Below are 23,177 nucleotides of genomic sequence, written 5' to 3' on the forward strand. Positions count from 1 at the left end.
CAGGACGATCTGTGGGACCCCCAACTACCTGGCCCCCGAAGTGCTGCTGCGGCAGGGCCACGGCCCAGAGTCAGACGTGTGGTCACTGGGCTGTGTCATGTAAGTGCACGAGTGGGGTGGGGGCTGTGGGGGGCCCCACGGGGAAGTCCCGTTGTGCTTTGTGTTGATGGCAAGCTGACGGGCAGGGGGAGAGGGGCAGCGAGTGGCCAGATCCTCCTCAGAAGTGCCCCTGGGCACCCCGGGGTGCTGCAAGCAGCAGGCCCTGGTGTCACGCCTCGCTCTGCTTCAAAGCTCAACCACCCCACGAGTGAGATAAACAATGGAAAATATCGGTGGCTGGCGGCTTGTTCGCATGGGGAGCGATTGCTGCACTACCTCGGTGACTCGAGCCCTTGCTGGCTGCTGCCGCAAACTTCCTGCGTGGCTTTCCTCTGTGGGGCAGGGCCATGGGGCAGGGCCGTGGGGCTGCTGCCTCCTGCCAGCCCTGTCCCGGTCCCCGGGGCTCCTCGCCTGCTGCTCTCGGCAGTTGCGAGGAGGAAGCGTGGCCGGATGTGAGCGCAGCCTGCTGGGCTGGAAGTGGTGCTCCCAGCCAGGTGTGGCCGTCCCAACGCCACCAGCTTCCTTGCTCTAAGTGCTGCTGAGTCACAAACCCGGCGGGGATGTGACCGTGGCACGTGCGTCCCCTCCCAGGTACACCCTGCTGTGTGGGAACCCTCCTTTCGAGACTTCGGACCTCAAGGAGACCTACAGGTGCATCAAGCAGGTGGAGTACACCCTGCCTGCCTTCCTCTCCCTGCCCGCCAAGCACCTCATTGCCGGCATCCTCAGGCGCAACCCCCAGGACCGCCTCACGCTTGAGGAGATCTTGGACCATGAGTTCTTCAAGGTGAGCGGGCAGGAGTCCTGCCTCGACCCTTCTCTGGGTGGGATGAGGCTTGTGGGGTCATGCAGGGCGCTGCCCTTGTCTGCAGGGGGACCGAGGGATCCAGTGTGCTCCCTGCTGCCCTGTCCCCACAGCAGGGGCTGCTTCCCATGCCGCTGATCCCCAAATACCCAAATGCCAGGCCCGGAGCCAAGGCCTGACGGAAATGCAAGCTGGCTGTCAGGAGGGCTGCGAGTGACTGCGGTCAGCCCAGGGCAGCCGCTCTGCATGAAGCACGTGGGCGGTGGAAACCAAACCTCTGCCTTCACCCCTCCGCAGGGCTACACGCCAGAGAAGCTCCCTCCCAGCAGCTGCGTGATGGCTCCGGAGCTGAGCCCCCCCCAACCCAGCAAAGAGTCTCTTTGCTAAAGTCACCAAGACGCTCTTCGGGAAGAAGAAACCCAAGGGTGAGTCCACGTGCTTGCACGGGAACCTCCTGGTGACCCTTTCTCTGGGGAGAAGTGGGTCCCGTTTCCTGGAGAATGCTGCTGGGGGGTCCCCTGCTTGGGGCCAGCGCTTGCTGCCTTGTCCCTGCCCTTCCGCTGCTGGTGGCTGGCATGGGTGTGCGCCTGGGGAGCGGATGCTGCCCTGTAACCCTTGGGGACAGTTCCTCCTGGAAACTCTGTGCTGCTGCCTGAGAACTGGGAAGTGAAAGCGGGACGCAGCCGCCTGCCACCCCGAGCTGAGCCTGCTGGGAGGGGTGGCCCCATGTCCCCATGCACTGTGCTCACAGCTTGCTCCCTCCCCCAGCCAAGAAGGGCCCCTCGGAGGACAAGGACGACATCTCCAAGCTGGTCACCGGGCTGATGAAGACCTCGATCTGCCGGCAGATAAGCTACAAGACGGTGGAAGGGAACGAGGTGAGAGCAGCCCCAAGCCCACGTGCACCCCTCCTGGGGGCAGCATGTGGGATGGTGCTGACATCGTGTCCTCCCCCCAGGCCACCCCTGGGTCCTGCCGCAGCACCGGCTCCAGCCCGGTGGAGACGCTGGTGGAGGAGACCTCTCACAAGTCTGTGTCCCCATCCATCCGGGGGACGATGGCCAGCAGCTGCGAGGGTGAGCAATGCCTGCCAGGGCCACCCCACCTGCCCTGAGCTTCCTGCCCTTCCCCGGCTGATAGCGGGGCTGGCTGACTCACGGCCTGTCATCTTCCCTCCGCAGCCTTTGAAGACTGCATCACCGCCTCTGCCATCATCGAGTCGGCCGTCCGGCTCCTGCGGACCTGCCTCTCCTGCATGCCCCCAGGTAAACCAGCCGGGCTGTCCTGGGTGTAGAGGCATGGATGCTGCTTTGGGAACCCCAAATGGAACCCCAAATGCTGCCCGACCCCACAGGGGGGGTGTCTGCTCTGCTCACCCCCTTCCCTTCTCCACCAGCTGACAGAAACCCGGCTTCCCTGGCCCGGCACGAGCAGTTTGTCTGGGTGAGCAAGTGGGTGGACTACTCCAACAAGTACGGCTTCGGCTACCAGCTCTCCAACCGCAGCATCGGCGTCCTCTTCAACAACGGCACGCACATGGCGCTCTCCCCCAACCACAAGTAGGTGGTGGGGAAGGGGCTGGCGTCCTTGGGACGGCCCCACGGGTGGGAAAAGGGGTGAGGGGAGGCTGTGCAGGGGGGTGGCTAACGGTGTGCCCCCTGCCAGGACGGTGCATTACAACCAGACCAACAGCAAGCACTTTGCCTTCCCCGCGTCCGCTGTCCCCGAGCAGCTGCAGGGGCAGATGAGTGTGCTGCGCTACTTCGCGTCCTACATGGAGCAGCACCTCATGAAGGTGGGTGCTGGGACAGTGGCTGGGTTGGTCACTGGGATCTGGCTTGACCTTGTCACCTGGGTGGCACTCCCTGGTTGCAGGCTGAGGCCAGGTGGACCCCTGGGGCTGCCCCCTGCTAGCAGGGGGTTGCTGTGGTGTGGCACTGCTCACGGGTGTGGGACCAGGGCCTTACGCAGACCTTTCTCCTCAAGGGAGGTGACTTGCCGAGCATAGATGACCTTGGGCAGCCAGCCCTGCTCCTCCTGCAGTGGGTGAAGACGGACCAGGCCTTGCTGATGCTCTTCAGCAGTGGCACCCTCCAGGTATGTGTAGGGTGCTGTGGGGATGCCACTGGGGAAGCTACCAGGGGTCTTGTGACCTGTGTTAGTCCTTGCCCACCACAATCCGAATGCAAAGACCAGCTGTGGGTGCAGAGTGCTGCTCTGGTGTCCCAGCTGCTGGTCACAGCCCCTGCAGCCCCCTGGGAGGCAGGCACCTCGGTGGATCGGTGCGTTCCTGCTGTGGGGCTGCTCCCGGGCAGGTTGGGGAGGAGGAACGGGTTGAGGCAGGAAGCCCGGCTCCATCCCTGCTCCTGCTGTGCTGCGGGAGGCTAAGCCAAGCCCCACCTGTCTCCTAGGTGAACTTCTACAATGACCACACCAAGGTGATCATCAGCAAGCCTGACCACTCCTGCCTTGTCACCTACATCAACCGGGAGCGCAACTCCTACACCTACAAGCTGGGCAGCATCCAGGAGCTGGGCTGCTCGCTGGAGCTCCAGCAGCGCCTCCGATACATCCTCAAGCTCCTCCAGGAGCGGGCCGATGCCTAGCATGGTGCTTTGGAGAGACCTTCTCTGGACGTAGAGGTCTCCTCCTGCCTTCCCGTGGGATGGAAGGTGCATTGTGGTGCTCAGCTGGACTCCGGACCTCAGCGGCCACCCGCTGAACACACGTGGCTGTGATTTTGGCAGCAGGTCTGCACACCCATGCTGCTCCCTGGCTGTGGGCAATCGCTGCCTTTTCCCCTCTGCATGGCCGTGAGCTCAAGGCTTGGTACTGTGGGGTGGAGAAGACCCTCCCCAGGGGACGGACAGGGGTGTGGGGTGCTGCGTGGGCTGGCTCGTGCTGCTCCACAATTGCTACACTAAGGGGGGGCGAGCTGAGCCCCGGCTGCTCCTGAATTGTCACTTGTCTGGTACAACTTGAGGTTTGGTAGAGGGCAGGGGGAAGGGATCCGTGGGCTTGCCTGGAAAAGCCCCTGTGTGGCTGTGACCTAGGGCAGGTTTCTTGTTTTGAGGCAGTCTCTGCCAGGTTGGGACTATTTATGCATCTTATTTATATGGAATTATTTATTTTCTCTCAGTCTGTCCATGTGCAGCTCCCCTGTCCCTGACTTACCTCAATAAAACTCTATTTGTGTAAGGGCAAACTGTCTCCCCCGTGTTTGGAGCTGGGTCTGGGGTCACAAAATGGGGCAGAACATCCCGATCTTCATCTCTGCTTTGGGGCTGTTCCTGGTGATGTTGGGGTCAGGAAATAAGGAGAGGGAACTGGTGGTGGGGGACCTGGGTGCCTTACACAGACCCTAGGACCTTAAGGACCAGAGCCAGGATGGGTGTAAGGGCCTCATCTTGTACCTCTGTGCCCCTGGGGCTGGCAGGAGGAGTAGGATTTGCATCCTGCTGATAGCTGCAGAGCCCTGGAGCTGCCTCAGTCTCTCCTTGCTGCTGCCAAACCCATCCCCTGCTGTCACACTCAGCTGCTCCAGGGCTTGTGCTGGGGGAAGCAGGGGCTGTGGCTCCTGCCCGAGGGACAGGGCTGTGGGGTGCCCTGTGCTGCCTGGTGTCACGGGATGTGAGCTGGGCGTGCAGCCAGCCAAGAGGAGGGACTTCATCCTGCTCTGCAGGCTTGCTTTGAACAAGATCCCTCACCTCCTACCCTGCCTGGGAGCAGCCTGTGCTGTGGGAAAGGGGCTGGACTGCTCTGTGTCCTCCAGGGCACAGCCCTGGGCTGCTGCCTCCTCCCAGCCTCGGGGGAAATGAAGGTTTTGGGGTTGGATTTCCTGCAGCCTGGGGCTTCTTGCAAGCCATGACAGCAGAGACTACAGTGTGTGCATAGACCAGGGGCACCGTGAGCCATCCCCTTTGCTCCCCATGTGCACCATGGTTAATCCACCCAGGGCTGGCACAAATCCTTTTATTTCCAATCCCTTTATTTCCACCTGCTCTCCCCCTCCACGGCTGCCTGGGGGAAGGCAGCTGCTACTCAAAATAGAGCCCGTGCACCGTGGCCACGGCAAAGAGGGAGGCGTTGGAGAAGGTGGCTGAGGCGAAGCTGTCGCTCTCGGGGTCCCAGAGCGCCCGGCTGGCCACCAGCAGGCTCTGCTGGCCGTGTTGGCCCAGCAGCACGTGGCACACCAGCTTGTAGCGGGGCGGCACCACCTCTTTTGCCCGGCACCGCAGCAGCTCGGCCAGGCTGTGCACCAGCGGGGCGCTGCCCTGGGGGCTGTAGGATGTGCCCCCCAGGACCCCTGCCAGGACCCTCTCCAGCACCCGCTGCACCCGCCCTGCATTGAACCCGCAGCCTTCATCTGGCCGCATCCTGTAGGTGTTTTCCAGGCGGATCTCGGGGATGGGCTGGAAAAGGGGGAGCCCCGAGAAGCTCACGCGGCTGTGGAGCATCCAGGGGAGCTTGCCCCCCGGGGCTGCCCCCAGAGAGCTGCGGCGGCTGGCCAGGGGTGCCGGGAGGGTGCTGAGGATGGAGCTGCGGCGGGAGAGCAGCTGTGGCGCTTTGCCCTCCTCCGTGCTCCGTGCTGGGGCTGTGGGATTGGAGCCTCGGCGGGTGGTCCGGGGTAGAGGGGCTTCGGTGCCATCCATGGTCATCACCTGGGTGGATGGGGCCAGCTCTGGGGCTGGCTGCTCGGCCATATGGGCAGGCTGGAGGGGAGAGGTGGCTCTGAGCACTTCTCTGGGACTCTCCATCCCACTAGGGCTGATCCGTTGCACCTACACACGTGCCATCCCACCGCCCTCCTGCCTGCACCCCGTCCCACCTGTGCCCCCAGCCCCGCTCCCTGTGTGACCCAGCTCCAGCCACCGTGCCCACGGCTGCCCAGCACCGACCTCTTCCCCTCTGTCCCCTGGGTCCAAGCACGGTGAGCTCCTGGAGCGTGAAGTGTTGCTACGTGACAGTGCAACTCCCCATCCACGGCTCCGTAACTCTTTGTTTCCCAGTCCCTGCTCAGCTCCGTTGTCCTCTTTTGCCCCCAGCTCCCTGAGAGCCGTGCCAGCTGCAGCCTGGGCCACAGCCAGCCTGGGGACAGCAGCTCCGGGCATGTGCCCTGCAACCTCAGCATCTTCTGTCAGCCCCCAAAATGCTTTGTGGGTGTCAAAAGCAAAAGAAAAAGCTGCAACCCTGCTTTGCACCCCAGCTGTGAGCTGCACAAAGGCTTGATCACCCCCCCTAAAATAAACCCACATTTTTGGGTACCTATCCCCCTGCAATGCCTTTCCCAGGACACCCCTATGGGACAGTGGGCACCCACGGAGCACTGCCTGGTTCTGGGGGAGCTGAGCCCCACAACGTGCCGGGGGGTCCCTGCTGCTGTGATGCCCCGAATCGGGGCAGGTCTGGCCGGGACCGCTGCCCTGCGCAGGGTTTTCTCCCCGCTGTCGGAGTCCAGCCCAGCTGGTACATCCCAGCCACCCCATCAATGCGCCTTTGTCTGGCCGTGCTGCGATCTATTTGGGGAAAGTGGAGCCGGCCTTTGTGTTCCTATCTGCCGCGGAGGTATTTATAGCCTGCTGCCGGCTCGCGCTGCCAAGCACGCTGGCAGCTGGACTCCGCTCCCTCGGGTGCTACCGCCTCTCCCCCCACCATCGCTGGCAAGGAAAACTGGGTCCCTCCAGGGGCACCCCACCACGTCCCCGTCCCCCAGGGCTTGGGAGGAAGGGGAACAGGCATCCCCCTCACGTCACTTCTGGGTTTGGGCAAGGCAGGGTGTGCTTTCACTCTGCCTGCACTCGCCGCTGTCCTAAACAAACCCACCAGATGCAGATCCTTGGCATGAAGCATGGCCGAGGCTGGGCTTCCCCACTCGCCGCCCCCTTTCCCCCCCTTGCTCACCCCCTGGCCCCCCAACCCATCCTCCCTCCTGCCAGCTTTCCCTAGCGATGGGCCGTGCTGTGGCGGCCTCCTCCCCGTGCCGGCCAGCCTCCCGCCGGCCTCCCTCCCTCCCTCCCGCGCCGCCTTCCTCCGCCGCCTCCCCCCATGGCCCGATCCTGCTCGGCGCGGCTGCAGGGCGAGGCGGCCGCCTTCACCGCTGCCCTGCGCACCCTGGTCAACAACCCCCAGTTCAGGTGAGGGGCCGCCGCCTCCCCCCACCCTCCCTCCCCACCAGACCGAGGCTCCCCGTGGCCCTCAGCCCTTCTGCGGGGCTCTGGGGGCCCTTGGGGGGAGGCCATGGGGGCGTGCATGGCTTTGGCACGTCCCGAAGCTCCCGTGGTGCATGCATGGCTTTGATGGTGTCTCCCATGTCTGCTCCTTCCCCTGGCTTTCTGTCACTGCTGCCTCCATTGCCCCAAAGCCCCGGGGCAAGCGAAGGCCCAGCCGGGCCCCTTGCAGTGAGGGGCCACATCCTGCCCTCGTCCTCCCAAAGCGGGGAGCAGAACTGGGTGGCCGCCCTACGGAGGCCCCTTTGACTGCTTCGTGCCCAAGGCCTGGTGGTGCTGTCACAGGAAACCCCCGTCCCTGCCGAAATGCCGCCCACCCAGAAGAGAAATCCCAGAGAAAACTCCGCAGGCTGAGAAGGGAAGCGGCCGAGAGGTCCCGGCTGTCCCCAGCCTTCAACCCAATTCCTGCGTCCTGCCGCCCACATCCTGCAGCCTCCGTCCTGCGTCCCGCAGCCTGAGATCTGCACGCTGCATCTGGCAGCCTTTCTCCCACATCCTTTGCCCTGCGAGCTCCATCCCACAACCTACGACGTGCGCCCTGCGGCCTCCATTCTGCACCCTGTGCCTCATGCTCTGCACCCCGCATCCTACAACCTTCAACCCGAACCTCGCTCCCCTCTTCTTGCCCCACTACCAGGGCCACGGAGCCGTTTATGCAGTTCTTTATTTATAATTTTGCTGTTAGCGTTGCTTTCATCCCCACACGTCCTTTTGGTCCCCACAAGTGCTGGGCCATGCCTTTGTGCACCTCTCCTAGCTCATCACCCCGCTGGGATGGGGGCTCCTGCTCTTCACCCATTCCCTTTCCCGGGACCAGGGGGCCGTGGTGGGGCTGGGGGGGGCACCCCCGTGCCCTGTCCCAGCCCCTGGGGGTCCCAACATTGTCCCGTCTCCTCGGCAGCGACGTGACCTTCGTGGTGGGCCGGGAGCAGCAGCGGGTGTTCGCGCACCGCTGCGTGCTGGCGTGCCGCTGCCAGGCTTTCCGGGGGATGCTGGGGGGCGGCGAGGATCCCCCTGGCAGCATCCCGCCCCAGGGCCCCTTCGTCCTGGGCAACGTGCAGCCCGACGTCTTCCTGGCTGTCATCGAGTTCCTCTACACCAACAGCGTCACCCTCAACAGCCACATCGTGAGTGGGGAAGGGGCTGGAGGTTGGGGTGGTTTTTTTGGGGGGGGGGTTCATTTCTGGGTGGTGCTGCACAGAGGCAGAATTTGGGCTCGATGGGTCTCGTGGGTGCCTTCCAGCTCGGGATTTTGTGTGTTTCTGTAGGCACTGGAGGTGCTGACCTCATCGGTGGAGTACGGCCTGCAGGACCTGTGCAAGGTATGGTCCTGCTGCACCTGGGCTGGTGTCCCCCCCGTGTCCCCATGCTGAGGGGCACCCGAGGATGGCTGGAGGTGGCCCTGAGGACAGCACCGTGGTGCAACACCCGTGTGCACAGGCTCAGCCTTGTTCCCTGACCCCAGAGGTCTCTCTGGGGCAGGGGTCCCCATGGGGTTCAGCAGCAGCCTGGAGCTGGGAGCCCCCTGCCCCCGGAGCTGGGGAATCCCAGAGAGGGACACGGGACCTCGCATGTCCCACTGCACAAAGGGCAGCAGGAAAGCCCCAACGCCATCGCCCACGGGTGCCTCCGGCCATGTCAGGAGGCTGCTGTTGGGAAATCCCCGGTCTGGGGAGCAGGGAGCGAAAGGGAGTGGTGGGAGCATGCCATCAGGGCTGGGGACGGACAGACGGACAGGGAGCCGGCTGGGGTGAGGAAGGGGGAGGGAGCTGAAGCATCTCAGTGGGGACACGTCACCACCAGAACCATTCCTGAGTTACGGCCGGGCGCATGGCGCGACCCAGCACTTCCCCTCCCTCCGCACCGCGCTGTGCCGGGGACCGAGCTGCCCCGCGTCGCTTGGGGGGAGCTGTAAAGACGGGGGTGGGGGTCAAATGACCAAGTGCCAGCTGGGGAAGCCCGTGGTTCTGTCCCCAGCTGCAGGGTGACTTCATCTCCCCCGTCCCCGCCGGTGACTCAGGGCCCTTCTGCTCCAGCTGGTGGCTCCTCCCCACACATCACGTCATTTCGGGTTTCCCAGGGACCCTGACCCATCCGCGGCTGCTCAGCCCCTGTGTCTCCCCCCTCTCCATGGCTCAGGTCCCCTTTGTGTGGGAGGCAGCTGGGGTGGGCAGCAGGGAGCCCGTCTGGCTGCCTCCCACCTGCTTTGGGGGCTGCAGACAGTTTTTTTGCCCTCTCCAAGCAGGCACAGGCAGAGCTGGGGTCACCCGGCAGCTGCTGCTGTCACCAGGGCTGTGAGCACAGCCAGGGCTAAGTGACCTGCCCTGGGGTGTGAGCTTGGTGGCGTTTGGTAACCCCAGGCTTGGTCCCCGGCTGAATCACTGCCTGCACGCCATGCTGCAAGCCCTCATCCTCCAGCCCAGCCCTGCATTACGAAACCCTGCAGGGCTGGAGGCACCTCTGCCCCATGTCCGTCCCTTGTCCCATGTCCTAGGGACTCAGGGGATGCTGAGCATCACGGAGAGGGGGTGGTGGTGATGCTGGCTCCCCGCTGCACCCACCCACCCTCTCCCTTCTGCCTTCCAGCTCTGCGTGGAGTTCATCAAGGACACGCTGAGCGTTGAACAGGTCTGCGAGGCGCTGCAGGTGAGCGGCCCTGGGCACCTGGTGCTCGGGGGGGACTGTGCCTGGGTCCCTCACGTGGGCAATGGGCCCTATTTGGGGCCGGGGGTTGACACCAGTCTGGGGAGAAAACAGCGACAGCTTCCCAAGCAGCATCACAGAGGGTAAAAATAACCTTGCCTATTTTGGGGCATGAGCTGCTGGCCTGGCCCCCCCTGCCCTTGGCTGCATGGTGAGGCTGGATTTCCCATCCCCGCCCAGCCCAGCAGCCCTCCTGTCCCCTGGCGATGTCCCTTTGGGGCTGCAAGGGCCACCGAGGCCATCAGAGCGCGGCAGATTAATGTCCCCAGGACATCATCCCCCACATAGGGCCAGCCAGAGCTCCCCAGTGCAGGGATATTGCCCCCATTTGTGTGAAACTGGGAGGCACTGGGAGATGGATGGTGTGGCTGATGCTGCCAGGACCAACCCCACACTCATGATCCTGCAGAGCTCTGCCACCTCCCGAAGCTTGAAGCGATGCCCCTGGGGTGAGACGCTGGCCCTGGCGTGCAGGAGCTCTCAGCGCACATGGTACCTGACCACTGTGGCGTAAACAGAGCTATATCGGGCTCAGAGGAAACAAACAGAAAACCCCAAAACCCCAGAACAAAACAAACCTGAAGAAAACATCTCGCTCTGCCCACCCCCAGCTTGCGTCAGCGCTGGGCCCAACTGCGGCAGCAGGGCAGGCGATGCTGCACAGCACCCAGATACCCCACACGCATGGGCAGCCACCACAGGGGGGACAAGGACGTGTCCTGGTGCCCCAAGAAGGGCACAGAAGTTGGCAGAGACAGCCCAGGGACCAGCTTTGTTCCTGCGGGAGGAGAAGAGCGCCGCAAATTCCTGCTGCAGTGGGGAATATGGATATGGGGCAGGCTGGGGGAGTGGCACCAAGGCGTTGATGCACATCGGGGGGCTCTGTGCCAAGCCATATCCACATCCCCACGTGCTGGCACCCATGCGCGGGGATGCTTCCCTTACCTGGGTGCCTGAGCACAACTCAGGGCTGGTGGCATGGGGGGGAGGCTCTCTGTGGGGTGTTTTTTTTTGGAGGGGGTCTCCTTCCTGCCCTGGCCCCCCTTGCAGGTGTCCGTGTTGTCCCACAGGCCGCGGTGACCTACGGGCAGGCAGACCTCCAGCAGCACTGCCTGGCCTTCATCGAGAGCTGCACCGCGGTACGGCCATGGGCTATGGGGGAACCCGAAATGGGGGCACCACAGGGCTTGGGGAGCAAATGGGGACACGGCACAGGAGCAGGGGAGCAGGGCTGTGAGGATGGGGTGGCTGGGGGCAGGGGGGGAAAGGGACCAAATGGTGTTTGGGGGGAAAGATGCTGAGAGCTGGGTAGGGGATGGCAGATGGGATCGGGGTCCTGGGGTGCAGGATGGTGTGAAGGAGGGGGTCGGGGCGGGTGCTGGTGCCAGAAGTGATCTTGCAGGCGGTGGTGAAGACGCGGGGCTTCCACGAGCTCTCTGACGCGGTGCTGGCACGGGTGCTGCGCAGCGACCGGCTGGCCGTGGACGAGCTGGACCTGGTGCAAGCCGTGAGGGATTGGGCGCACGTCAGCTCAGTGAGTGCAGCACAGCAGGGTCGGGGGGTGTGGGGGGGTGCCAAAACACCCCCCGGTGCCCGATGCAGAGCTGGCTGTCCTGCAGGCCGTCCTGGAGCGCCCCGTGCCCGAGGTGGCCGCCCTGCCTGTGCAGGAGCTGCGCCTGCCCTTGCTGGCACCCAGCGAGCTGGCGACGGTGGAGAGCCACAACCAGCGGGACCTGCTCATCCCGGTGAGCTGCTGTGCCCTCTCCTTGGAGGGGCTGGATTTGGGGGGGGGGAGGGAAGGTTGGTGCCACACTCATGTCCCCATCCCCGTCCCCACCCCAGGTGGAGAGCATTGCGGCAGCCTGGCGGTCCCACGCGCTGCGGCGCGGCAGCGGGGTGCCCTCCCGACTCTGCCGGCCCCGGCGCGGCACGCGGCCCCGCGACCACCACCGGCACCTGGACCCACACACCAAGTAGGGGCCGTGCCCCCCCGAGCCCCACCGGGGGGTTTGGGGAGAGCCTGTGCCCCAAGCTGGGTGCTCTGCAACGGCGGTGGGGTTGTGGGGTTGGCGCTGCTGGAGCCTCAATAAAGCGCTTTTTCCCCACAGCTTTGGGACTGGGGCAGGATACGGGGTCACCCCAAGGTGGGGGCTGTGGGGCAGCTGAAAAAAGGGATGTGGGCTGGAAGCTGAGTTATGGGGTGGGTGGTAGGATGCTGTGGCACCAATAAAGGCTGTGTGGTGACCCCAGGGGCTGCAGTGACCCCTTTATCCCAGCCCCACCGCTGACCTCCCAGCCAGGTCCCATCCTTGCCGGGGCCGTGCTGCCCTCCCCCGGCAGTGGGGCTGTGCTGCAGCAGCAGGCGAGCAGCGGCACCAGGACCAAACACTACCCCCCCCCGGGGGGGTCAGGGAGGGGGGGGGCCCCAGCCCCATGCCAGGCATCACCAGGGCTGCAAATCCCCCCAGGGGTGTTGGCCGCCCCCCCCCCCCCCCGCACAAGCAGCTGTATCTACCCCACCCCCCCCCCCCAGCTGCACCCCGCAGGAGACAGGGTCAGACACGGCGGGTAATTTATATATAATATATATATTTACTCTTTAAAAATAAACCTTCAGTCCCCACTACCGCCTGTACAAACTACAAAAATAAACCTTTGCTCTCTTTGATATAAATAACTTAGATGGCATTGGGGGGGGGGATAAGGAGGGGGGGGCCGCCCCCCGTGCCCCCGCCTGGCACGGGGGCGGGGCCCCCGGGGCCCCCCCCGCCGGGGGGGCGGGGCGGGGGGGGGGGGGGGGGCAGGGCGGTGGGCACGGCAAACACCGCTGGAGTTAAAGTGCTGGGTGACGGCACGGACAGTGCCCGGGATGGGGACATGGATGGGATTTTTTTTTTTGGGGGGGGTGGCAGGGAGGGGTGGCCCCGTTTGCAGGGGAACAGGGCGAGAAATTCGCTTTCCCAGCTGGATGTGCCCGGTGGCAGTGTGGGTGCCCTTCGCGGGGGCAGAGCATGTGGGACCATGGCCGTGGGACATCCCGGGGGCTTGGCACAGCAAGGACCCCCCCAAAAAAACCCTGCCTGTGAAGTGGCAGCAACAGGCTCCCCGGCACGTCCCCTGTCTCCATCCCTCCCGTGCTCAACAGTGGGAAACTGAGGCACGGAGGGGGTGACGTGGCCGCTCAGCACCCTGTGGGGGGGGGGGGGGCGCCCCCCCGGGCGCCCCCCCGCCCCGGGGGGGGGGCAGCCCTGCACTGGCAAAGGGTCTGCCCCTCGCTGCCCAAACCCCAGGCAGCCAGGTGCGGCCGTTGGCTGAGAAATAAATCTTTTAAAATAAGCTTAAAAATATATATCTCTCTATAGATAGTTTCCCTTTGCAATAAATAAAGGTGGGGGGGGTGCCCGCCCTGGGCTCTGGGGCTGCCCCCCCTTATCGGGAAGGGGGGGCACCCTGGCTGGGCAGCACAGCAGGTGGCCCAGGGAGGGGGTCCCAGGAGGTGAGGGGGGGGCAGGCAGTGACCCCCGCGCAGGGCAGGGTGGCAGGGCAGAGGGCTGGGCGCTGAGACAGCTGTGCCAGCAGCTCCAGAAACAGAGGGGGGGTTAGTGCTTCCATTTCTGGGAGGGGCACAGGCCCGGGAGCAGGGTGACCCCAAGCCCTGGAGGTGTGTTTTGGGGGGGGGGGGGCACAGCGTTGTCGGCACAGCCCCAGCAGGGGACAGGTGGCACGGCACGGCCTGCACACAGCTTGCATAGAAATGCCAGCCTGCCCTGCCAAGCCCATTGGTGGGGTGGGGGGAGGCACGGGGGGGGCGGTCCTCCTCGGCCGAGACCGGGGCATCGCCGCTGGGGCGATTAGCAGCACGATGCGGGTGACCCCGCTCTGCACCCTCTGTGCCCCTCCGGGCGCTGGGAAACGCCAGCAGCCCACGAGCCGGTGCCATCCGCGGGACCGGTGACCTGCGGAGAGACAGCGGGGGCTCAGTTTGGTCCCCCAAAAACCCACCCAGCACCCCCCCATGCACCAGCACCAGCCCGCAGCAGCGCTCCAACCGATTAGTGCTGCTGGGGCGCTTTGGCACCCCTTGGGCTGCTGCCACTGGTCCCCACTGCAGGGGACAGAGGGGACACGGACACCCGTGTCCCCAACTCACCTAGCGCCGGGCGCCCACCCCGTGGCCTCCCAGGCTCTGCATCTCGAAGGCTTCAGGCACAGCGCTGGGCACGCCGGGCTCCTCCAGGCTGTCCGCCTCCGCGCCGAAACTGGGGTAGGAGCCGGGCAGCGTGGGGTGCAGGGCCACCGTCACCGAGGCGGTGGCCGTGACGGTGGTGTAGCTGCCGGCGGGGCCCTGCAGGTGGGTGCTGTAGGAGGGCAGGGTGCCCCGCAGGGCTGGCCGGGGGCCGGGCGAGCAGGACTGGCCCGGCCGTGGCAGTGCCGTGGGGCGCGGGTAGTCTCTGGGTGGCGCGGGGCACGGCTCCCCGAAAGGCAGCGGGGGTGTGGGCTGGGGTGGCTCCTTCTTCCCCTGGAGCTCCGGGCTGTCCTTGTAGGGCTTCAGCACCTGGGGAGGAGAGGAGTGGGGTGTGTGTAGGGGGGCCAAGCATCCCCAGCAGTCCCCCAGCACCACCCTGCCACCCCACAGGGGACCTGTATGTCCCCGTCCCCCCCTCCATCCCCCGGCAGAGACACTCACGGTGATGCGGGGGAAGCTGGGGTCCTTGCCGGCTTCCAGCAGGATGTGTGCCGGGGCGGGGGGCACGATGAAGGGTCCCCGGGGGCTGCCCGGCCCCACGCCATCCCCATAACATTCCGTGTCCGAGGCATCGGTGAAGACGGCGGGCCAGGCTGGGGCCCGGCGGATGTACAGACCCCCGGGGCCAAGGCACGGGGACACCGGCTCCGGGGGGGACAGGCGGGGGCCGTTATCCATGGGGGATGCCTGGGAGGAGAGGGGACAGTCAGAGGTACTGGGGACACGTAAGGATGGGGGGAGCGTGGGGTGTCAGGGAGCGTGGGGTGATGGAAGGATGGGGTAAGGGATTTGTGGGGTGAAGCAGGTACAGGGAGAAGGGGACACGGGATGAAGCAGGGATGGGGGGCAAATGGGGATGGGATAATTGGATATGGGGTAAAGAAGGGATGGGCAAAGCACGGGTGATGGCAGAGTGAGGGATGGGCTGAGGTGAGCATGGGACAAGGGGCGTGTGGGGTGAATTTAGGACTGGCAAAGCAGGGGTTTATGTAGGGTGAAGGTAAGGGGTGGGGCAACAGGGGAAGAGGAAAGGTGGGGGTCTCCTACCTCGGGGGGTGGTCCGATGACGGAGAGCAGGACGGGCAGCAGCACCAGCCCATTGAGCAGCCCCAGCAGCGTCAGGATGGTGAGCACCGCAAAGAAATACCTGCATGGGGGGGCAGGCAGGGAGCTGAGCGAGTAGTACCCCCAGCCCTAAAACACTGCGCACCCCAGCCCCATGTTCCCCATTCCCTCTGGGAGCCCCGTGTCCCCCCATGCTCCGTGCAGGACAGGGACATGTCCTCACAGGCTGCCCCACGTCCCCACCACCACCAGCTGGGGGGGGGAGGCTGCCACGCTGCCCAGCCTGCACTGCCACAGCTTTTTGGGGGGCAGCAAGTGGCCGTCCCCTCTCCCAGTGGGGCACCCAGTGCTCACCTCATGATGAAGTCAAACTCGGAGCCGGCCAACATGAGGACGCCCAGGAGGGTGGAGACGGCGCCGTCCATCACAGGGGCAAAGGTGTGCTCCAACGCCGCGGCTGAGCGCACGTTCCTGCTCCCCGCTGCCGTCAGGAAGCCCTGCAGAGGGTGGGAGGGGGTCACCGGGGGCTCGTCCCCACATGTGTGTGGGGCAAGAGGGCCAGCAAGCCTTGGGGTGGGAACTGGGGTGCCCCGTAAGCAGGCTGGGGTCTGCTGTCACTCACCAAGGCCACGTGGACGGTGAACTCCACGCCGATGCCCACTGAGGCGATGAGGATGACCACAGGGATGGCGCTCAGCTTGATGCCCATCAGCCCCATGATGCCAAACAGCTCCACTGCCATCATGGCCAGGATGGAGACCTGGGGGGCGGCAGGGTCAGTGGGGGGTGGCTCTGACCTGCTCATGGCGTGCCCAACCCTACAGCCTCTATACCCTGTAGGGCATCCTCACCCTATTGCCCCATCCCGCTCTCCTGGCGGTGTCCCTCTGTCCTATCTACTGGGGGAAGCCCTCACCCTTGTGTCCATGCATGTCCCCAAACCCCTGTTCCATTTTTTCCAGTGTCCCCTGTTCCTCCTGATGGGTGTCCCCCGCCCACCACCACCTCCACGCGGCGGGGCGCACACTCACGATGATGCCGGCCGTCCAGGGGTTGAGCAGCAGCAGGGCGCAGACGAGGAAGGTGCAGGCCAGCAGGATGCTGATGGCCAGCAGGAACCAGTGGCGCAGGCCGATGTACTGCTCCCAGAAGAGGAAGGGGTAGCCGCTGGGGTAGCTCAGCACCCCGTGGCGCTGGGCGGCCTCCCGGCAGATGGCCCGCACGCTCTCGATGGCCTCCACGAAATCGGCCGTGCGACGCAGCCCGCTCAGGTAGAAGGGGAACTGGGCGAACTCCAGAGGTTGGGCTGCCGGGACTGGGGAGGGAGGAGAGCATGGGGTGGGCATGGGCAGCACGGCAGCCCTGGGATGCCCACCCCAGCCTGGGTGCAAGCCAGGATGCGTGCCTGGGTACACGGGGCTGGGGAGCCCTTGAGGAGGAGCAGGAGATGCTCAGGGTGTAGGGGGTGAGCGGGGAGCAAAAGAGGATGTCTCTATCAGGGGATGCTTGTGGGATGAGGGGAGGTGCAGGGAAGGTGCCCCATGTTTCTCATAGGGCAGGGAAAGAGGAGTCCTCTGCCAAGGGAGGAAGGACACTGGGGGCTGCAGGGATGCCGCTAGGCGCTCACTCACTTCGCAGGTTCTCGCCCGTGGTGTCGTACTTGTCATGGATCCACTCGGGGGGCGGCGGGTAGAAGTTGGCCTGCGAGGCGGCGAAGCCCAGGGGGTCGTTGCTGGCCCACACCGTCAGGCAGATGTAGAAGGTGTCCGGGGGGATGATGCCATTTTCGTCCACCAGCCGCCGTGTGGTCAGCTGCGGAGGTGAGCAGGACTGGCCATGAGCAGGGTGCCGGGCACAGGACATGACACAGCCCAGTGGCTCCGTCCCCAGCCCCGTGGCTCCGTCCCCAGCCCCGTGGCCACCCACCTGGTTGAAGTTGAAGGGCTCCTTCTTGTTGCCAGTCTGGATAAGGAGCTTGTACGCCAGCGCCCCGTCCTCGGAGCCGTTGCGGTAGCTGTCGTGGGTGATGCGCCCGGCTTGCCAGTCCCTGTCGAAGGTGGCCTGGAGACCTGGGGACACAGCGTGGGGTGTGAGCATCCCTCGGGGCATGCCTGGCATGGCTGGGCACCTTGTGAGCACCTCCCAACCCTGGGGGCTCCCAGAGGATGCCGGGCACCCAGGAAGGTGTGCAGGCTGGGGAGGGGGTCCTTGGGCAGGGGAGGCCATGGGGAGGAGGGCAAGGGATGCCCCTCACCTCGCAGCCAGTCTTGGAAGTAGTGGAGCCACATCTTGGGCAGGTCGTGGTTGCCCTCCCGCACCACGTACTTGACGGTGCTGAAGGCCTGGTGCAGGCTGAGCAGGGCGGCCTGGGCGCCCGGGTAGTGGAAGCCGCCCTTGGTGACGATGAACATGTTGTAGAAGGAGAAGTACTTGAACTGGGCCGAGATGAAGGCGTGCGCCTTGGTGTCCCGTGGCACGATGTCCGTCAGGTAGAGCCCGTCGTGCACCATGGTGGTGCCGTAGAGGCTCAGCCCCAGCAGCGCCAGGAAGAGGACCACCACCACCGCCTGCGGGGACAGCGGGGTCAAGCCAACGTCCCGTCCCCCGCCACCCGTCCCCATCCCGGGGCGGCCGTCCCATCCCCGCCTCACCTTGGTCTGGGTGCGCAGCAGGAGCGGGGCGTACTTCTCGCGGGCGAAGTCGGAGAGGCTCCAGCGGCAGAAGGGCAGGGGCACGCACTCGCGCCCGCCCTTGGCCTCGTCCAGCTGGGCCAGGAGGTCCCGCGTGGAGCTGGAGGGGGTGAAGACCTGCGAGCCCAGCGGGTCGGCGGGCGGCAGGAGCACGGCGGGCGAGGTGCACACCTGGGAGGTGGGCGGCAGGACGGTGACGATGTGGTGGCCCGAGGGGTCGCACTGGGTGAAGGCCTGCACGGTGGTGGTGATCTGGGTGCTGGTGGCCACGCCGGGGTGCCCATAGGGGGACGGGTGGGAGGCATGGTTGTCGTTGGCGTCCGCGAACTCCTGGGGTTGGATCTGGATGACCCGTGAGGAGCAAGGGCTGTGGAAAAGAGAGAAGGGGATGGTGATGGCAGGGCTGCCAACGTAACCACTGTGGGGGGGACACGAGGGCCAGCCCCATCCTCTGCGGTGCCGGCAGAGGCGGTACCTGTAGAAACAGCAGAGGATGTCGAGCCGGCGCTTCTCCCGCCGGTGCAGGTCCATGCTCAGGATGGCGGGGAAGATGAACAGCACCATGGCAAAGTTGAACACCACGACCACCGCCGCCTGTGGGCAGAGGGACACGTCAGAACCAGGCCCTTCCCACCCCACCGATGGGGTCACTGCTGCCCAGGTGGGCACCGGGGCCGTACCTGGATGGAGAAGGCGCGCAGGGCAGGGATGGGCACCAGGGCTGCCATGAAGAAGGCGATCATGTTGCTGACAGAGGTGAGAGCCACGCTGGTCCCCGTGCGCCTCAGGCACTCGCCCGTCCGCTCCTGCGGGGCACAGAGGGACACGGTGACGAGGGAGCGCGGGGAGCAGCCGGGGAGCCCCGGGAAGAGGGCTCGGCACTCACCTTGAAGGGGACGTGCTGGCTGGTCTCGGTGAAGGCATGAGCCAGGAGGAACATGTCATCCACGCCGATGCCGAGGGCCAGGAAGGGCAGGACCTGCCGGAGAGCAACTGGTGTCAGCCCGGGATTGTGGCCACCGCCTGGGAGGAGGGGACCCAGGGCTCTTCCCCCAGCACCTACCTGTGTGGTGGCTGCGTTGAAGGAGATGCCGAGCAGCGAGCAAAGCCCCAGGCCAGAGGCCACAGAGAGGGCCACCAGCAGGACCCCGGCCAGGCCCACAGCTCCCTGGGACTTGGAGCAGTCCCACCGCAGCATGGTGACGCAGGCGTAGGCCAGCTGGAGGAGCGCAGCGGGTTAGCAGGGACGCAGAGGGGAGGGATAGGGATGGCAGGGGATGGAGAGAGGGGGCATACGCACCATGAGGAGGTAACCCCCGGCCACCCGGATGGCGCTGACGTCGGAGAAGGACTTCATGATGTCATTGAGTGTGGTGGTGGAGAAAGCATGGACGCTCTGCGTGGCGTTGGGCGGGATGGAGTCCTGCGCCAGCTACAGGGCATGCCCCCCGTTAGGCAAGACCCACGTCCCCCCCACAAGAGGGCCCAGGGGCTGAGCATCGCCTCCGAGAGCCCCTGAGACCCACTGGACCATGAGACAGTGGTGCCAGGACCCACAGCCACATGAAACCCAGGCAGCAGGGGGGATGCTGTGCCACCCAGGGGCTGGGGGCTGTCCCCAGTACCCACCTCCACAAATTTCCTTTGCCAGGCCTCCAGGATGGCACCCGCCTTCTCCTCGCTCCAGCTGATGTCGTGGATCTCGTAGTCGTCCTTGAAGTGCTCGAACAGCTGCCGGGGGCTCATGAGGAGGAACATGGTCTGCAGGGCCTCGGCGCTGGGGGACACACACACATCCCGCTGGGACTGGCTGCGGCACCCCCTGTCATGGGGGTGGGGGTGGGGGTGGGGGTGGGTCCCCCCCAGCCCCACGGGGACACCTGGACCCTGTCCCTTTTGTTCCCAGCCTTGCTCCAAAGCACTGCCCCCCTCCCCAGACATGCTCCCAGACAACCCCTCTTATTGTGGGTGCCCTTGGGTGCTGGAGGAAGCCACCGTGCTCCAAACCATCCCACGGGCACCACGGCAGGGACCCTGCACCGTGCCTGGGGACCCGCGTGCCATGACAGCTCGTACCTCAGCAGCTTTCCCTGGGAGTCTTTGGTTGTGCCACCTAAGATCAGCTCCTCCTGCCAGTGCATGAATTTCCTGGAGAAGCCGTGGCAGCCCCCCGAGAGCTCCGCTGGGATGTCGGGGCTCTGCCGGCAGAGGGGAGGTGGCATCAGAGGTGTGGGACAGGCAGGAGATCAGCACGTCCCCTGTCCCCATGGGATGTCACCTACCTGCTGGCTCTGCTTGTTGGGGGCGCTGGGGGGGCACTGGGGGTCCCGGGGGTCCAGGCAGGGCCGCTCCATGTAAGCCTGCCCCACCTCTGCCTTGTCCAGCAGCTCCTTGAAGCCTTCTAAGGACGTGAACTGCCCCAGCTCCTCCATCAGCTGCAGAGGGTCCAGGTTGCTCCACTGGATGTCAGGGCGGCCCCTGCAGAAAGAGCAGCACGGGGGATGCTGAAAACCCCACCCCGAGACCCTATTCCATGCGTGGAGCGGGGCTGGCACCCCAAAATCCCTGAGGGGGTACCCCAAAGGCAGAGTGAAAGGATGTATGGGGGCAGCACTGGTCCCAGTGCATCCCTTCCCGGGGCTGCCTGTGGCGTCCCCGCGCCCCAGCGCAGCGGGCCGTGCCCCGAGTCAAGTAGCGTGCCTGATCCTGTTAGGCTGGGACAAAGGGGGGCAGCCGGCCCCGCGCGCCCCGCTCCGTGCGAGCAGTCAGGGCGATTACTGCCCGCGGGCTAACGTCTTGATAGCGGGGAGGGGATGCTGCAGCCCGGCCGGCCCTAAAGCTGGTGGGTTTGGGGCTTTGCTAAGGGCAGCAGGATGGAGAGCAAGGCTGTGCCAGGAGCTTGGGTACCCACAAAAAGGGTTTGTTGTGTTTCATTTTCGGATGCTCTGCTCCAGACCCACTCTGTCCCAGCTCCAGTGGCCACGCTGCCCAGGGCCAGCTCCCTGCCTCACCCGGCTTCTCTCTGAGACAGAAAGGACGCCGAAAAAAAAAAGCCAAAAAACCCAGCCCAGTGCTGCGAAGAGGGGAAGAAAAAGCCCCAAGCGAGTGTGGGCTCCGGGGAGAAATGCAGCCTAATAATTCATGAAGGCTGGCTGGGCCGGAGCCGGGCGCTCGAGATTCCCACATACCAACCGGAGCTGCTGCCGCTTCCAAAGAGAGCCCCTTTTATCTGCTTTCGCTTGCTTCACTGAGCCAGGGCAAATCCTTTTGTCTTTCCATAGATTGCCGCTCTTTGTTCTCCCAGCTCCCGCCCCGCTCACCCCTCAGAGCCTTAAAAAGGGGGAAGAGTCCCCGGGGCTGCCCGGCCGGGTACCGCAGCGGGGAGAGGTGGCTCCTGCCCCTCCACGGTGCCACCCTACAGCCGGGCACCCGAGCACGGGGACACGCTGCAGACCCCGATGGACAAAGCCAGCAGCGCCCCACTTGCTCCCGGTCCGCTTCGTTCCCCGCTCCGGCCGGGCTGGGGTGGATGATGCAGGGTCTGGGGGGGGGTGGGGGGACAGCCGGTGTCCCCCCCCCCCCCCCCAGCGCTGGCTGGGCACGCTGAGGCCCCTTTCCCCTCCTCCCGTCCCGCAGCAGCCTGAATAAGGCCACTATTTCATCTGTTTGGCAACGGGCAGCTTTCAGAGCAGCATTAGCATGAGAAAGCGCGGGGCTGCGTTTGCTGACAATGCACAAGTCTGCCCGGGCTCTCCCGGACAAACACGCCTGTAAACAGAAGGAATGCAGCCCCCTCCTTCGCCCCCCACCCTCCTGGGCTGGGGGGGGGACCTGAGCACAGAGGGAGCAGCCCCAGGCACCTGCGTGTGGTGCCCGCACCTCTCTGTCCCCATGTCCCTGTCCCCGGTGGGGTGGCAGCACCCGCTGCGGGGACGCGGCGGTGCCACCGGGACCGGCCAGGTGGATGCAGATGGGGACGTGTCCCCGGTGCCATGGCCCCGTGGTGTCCCCCCCAGGCCCCCCGCACACTCACGGGAGGTAGGCTGAGCCTCCCTGCAGCTTGGCCCCTTCCCAGAAGCAGTCCAGCGGCGTCAGGATCACGCAGGGGAACAGCTTCTCAATCATCTGTGGGAGGGAGAGAGGTGTGAGGGATCGGCGGGGATGCGTCGTGCCCCCCACTACCTGCCCAAATCTGCCCCCTCCCACGTGGAGCTGGAGGTCTGGGGGTTGTTTGGAGCTGGAAAGCACCCCCCATAGCCCAGTCCCTGCCCAGTTCTCCGGGGGGTTTTACCACGGTGCAACCCCACCGACCAGCCACGGGGTGCCCGGTGCCACGCGCGGCCAGGACTCACCCTCTCGATCATGCCGTTCTCGATGATGGGGACGCCCGACTTGTAGCAGATCTTGTTCAAATCCCATGATCTGCAAAGGCAGGGGGAGGGCGTGAGGATGGGCTCCGGCCCACAGGAGGGCGAGGGGCACGGCAAGGTTGGGGAGGGGGGACACGGGGCACGGCGGGGGTCCCCGTCCCTGTCCGGAGCCGGACTCACTTTCCGTACAGCGAGACTTGCACTTTGCTGGCAGCCAGGGCCGCCTCGAGGTGGAGCTGCAGGGCCTCCTGCGTCAGGATGTTCTCCCCTTCCCGCTTCGGGGTCTGGATCAGCATCTGGGACGTGTAGACCGACTCCTCGCCCAGCTTCTCCTTCGTGTAGCGGAGCTCCTGGCTGACGCGGCTGCCCGCTGCGGGGGGACCAAGGGGCGCCCCGTGAGCACTGAGGCCACCCCAAAGCCCTGTCCCCCCAACACCCTGCCCATAAGGGACGCCCGGGGAAGCGAGCTGGCCCTGCAGTGTTAATTAGGTGATGCCACCAAAACCCAGGGGACTATCGCCGCAGGGGTCCCCAACTGCTCCATCCTCCGTGCGCCTGCACCCCAGGGACCCCAGCGCCGGTGGCCTTGGGAGCCTGCACCCAGCACCCATGTGGACACTTTCAGCCTTGGTTGGCTTTGCTCTCCCTGGAAAACCCCCAGACAGCTGGAGAGGCCAACATCACGCATCCATCCCACCCACCACGGATGCCCAAGACCACTGGTGCCTGCAGAGGCAGGGCTGCTCTGGGAGCACCTGGGGACACAGAGGTGCTGGGGGCTCCCCAGCCCTTTGGCACCTCCAGCAAGCAGGACCCCAAGACCCCAGCACCCTAGGACCTCCCCCACCCAGCAGGACCCATCTACGAAGGCGGCACAAGGGCTCTGCAACCAGTGGGGCCAACAATCCCCCAGCAGGCACTGACTTCATTTGCAGTCACACACATTTATTTACAACGCCTCCAGCACCCGGC

The 23,177-nt window shown here is 65.3% G+C and overlaps 4 protein-coding genes across 4 annotated transcripts in view; 2 read left to right on the forward strand and 2 right to left on the reverse strand.

Moving 5' to 3' along the window:
- Nucleotides 1–4,109, forward strand: part of PLK3 (polo like kinase 3) — a 6,214-nt gene extending 2,105 nt beyond the window's left edge. The window contains 11 exon segments of the mRNA XM_035312027.1: nucleotides 4–99; nucleotides 691–886; nucleotides 1,202–1,258; nucleotides 1,260–1,329; nucleotides 1,673–1,782; nucleotides 1,863–1,980; nucleotides 2,086–2,169; nucleotides 2,301–2,463; nucleotides 2,570–2,699; nucleotides 2,891–3,001; nucleotides 3,316–4,109. Of these exon segments, the coding sequence (XP_035167918.1) occupies nucleotides 4–99; nucleotides 691–886; nucleotides 1,202–1,258; nucleotides 1,260–1,329; nucleotides 1,673–1,782; nucleotides 1,863–1,980; nucleotides 2,086–2,169; nucleotides 2,301–2,463; nucleotides 2,570–2,699; nucleotides 2,891–3,001; nucleotides 3,316–3,510 (1,330 nt within the window). The 3' untranslated portion in view covers nucleotides 3,511–4,109.
- Nucleotides 4,110–4,888: 779 nt separating this feature from the next.
- On the reverse strand, nucleotides 4,889–5,947 carry TCTEX1D4 (Tctex1 domain containing 4). Its single transcript, XM_035312022.1, has 2 exons — nucleotides 5,803–5,947; nucleotides 4,889–5,616 (listed from the first exon to the last, which is right to left on the reverse strand). The coding sequence occupies exon 2, from the start codon at nucleotides 5,605–5,607 to the stop codon at nucleotides 4,942–4,944; it is 666 nt and encodes a 221-aa protein (XP_035167913.1). The 5' UTR covers nucleotides 5,608–5,616; nucleotides 5,803–5,947; the 3' UTR covers nucleotides 4,889–4,941.
- Nucleotides 5,948–6,721: 774 nt separating this feature from the next.
- On the forward strand, nucleotides 6,722–12,240 carry BTBD19 (BTB domain containing 19). The gene is made up of 8 exons (XM_035312023.1): nucleotides 6,722–7,038; nucleotides 8,033–8,258; nucleotides 8,400–8,453; nucleotides 9,718–9,777; nucleotides 10,905–10,973; nucleotides 11,237–11,368; nucleotides 11,454–11,579; nucleotides 11,677–12,240. The coding sequence occupies exons 1-8, from the start codon at nucleotides 6,950–6,952 to the stop codon at nucleotides 11,809–11,811; spliced, it is 891 nt and encodes a 296-aa protein (XP_035167914.1). The 5' UTR covers nucleotides 6,722–6,949; the 3' UTR covers nucleotides 11,812–12,240.
- Nucleotides 12,241–13,322: 1,082 nt separating this feature from the next.
- On the reverse strand, nucleotides 13,323–22,977 carry PTCH2 (patched 2). Its single transcript, XM_035312026.1, has 22 exons — nucleotides 22,386–22,977; nucleotides 22,188–22,257; nucleotides 21,869–21,960; nucleotides 20,118–20,313; nucleotides 19,912–20,033; nucleotides 19,465–19,612; nucleotides 19,136–19,267; nucleotides 18,899–19,054; nucleotides 18,722–18,814; nucleotides 18,516–18,641; nucleotides 18,311–18,429; nucleotides 17,797–18,202; nucleotides 17,400–17,712; nucleotides 17,072–17,214; nucleotides 16,777–16,957; nucleotides 16,177–16,460; nucleotides 15,768–15,905; nucleotides 15,500–15,642; nucleotides 15,128–15,227; nucleotides 14,522–14,767; nucleotides 13,985–14,389; nucleotides 13,323–13,790 (listed from the first exon to the last, which is right to left on the reverse strand). Exons 1-21 carry the CDS (start codon nucleotides 22,499–22,501, stop codon nucleotides 13,985–13,987), a joined length of 3,729 nt encoding a protein of 1,242 aa, XP_035167917.1. The 5' UTR covers nucleotides 22,502–22,977; the 3' UTR covers nucleotides 13,323–13,790.
- Nucleotides 22,978–23,177: the final 200 nt, after the last annotated feature.

The sequence above is a fragment of the Oxyura jamaicensis genome (genome assembly GCF_011077185.1).
Source record: "Oxyura jamaicensis isolate SHBP4307 breed ruddy duck chromosome 8 unlocalized genomic scaffold, BPBGC_Ojam_1.0 oxy8_random_OJ71, whole genome shotgun sequence".
NCBI classification, from domain to species: Eukaryota; Metazoa; Chordata; class Aves; order Anseriformes; family Anatidae; genus Oxyura; species Oxyura jamaicensis.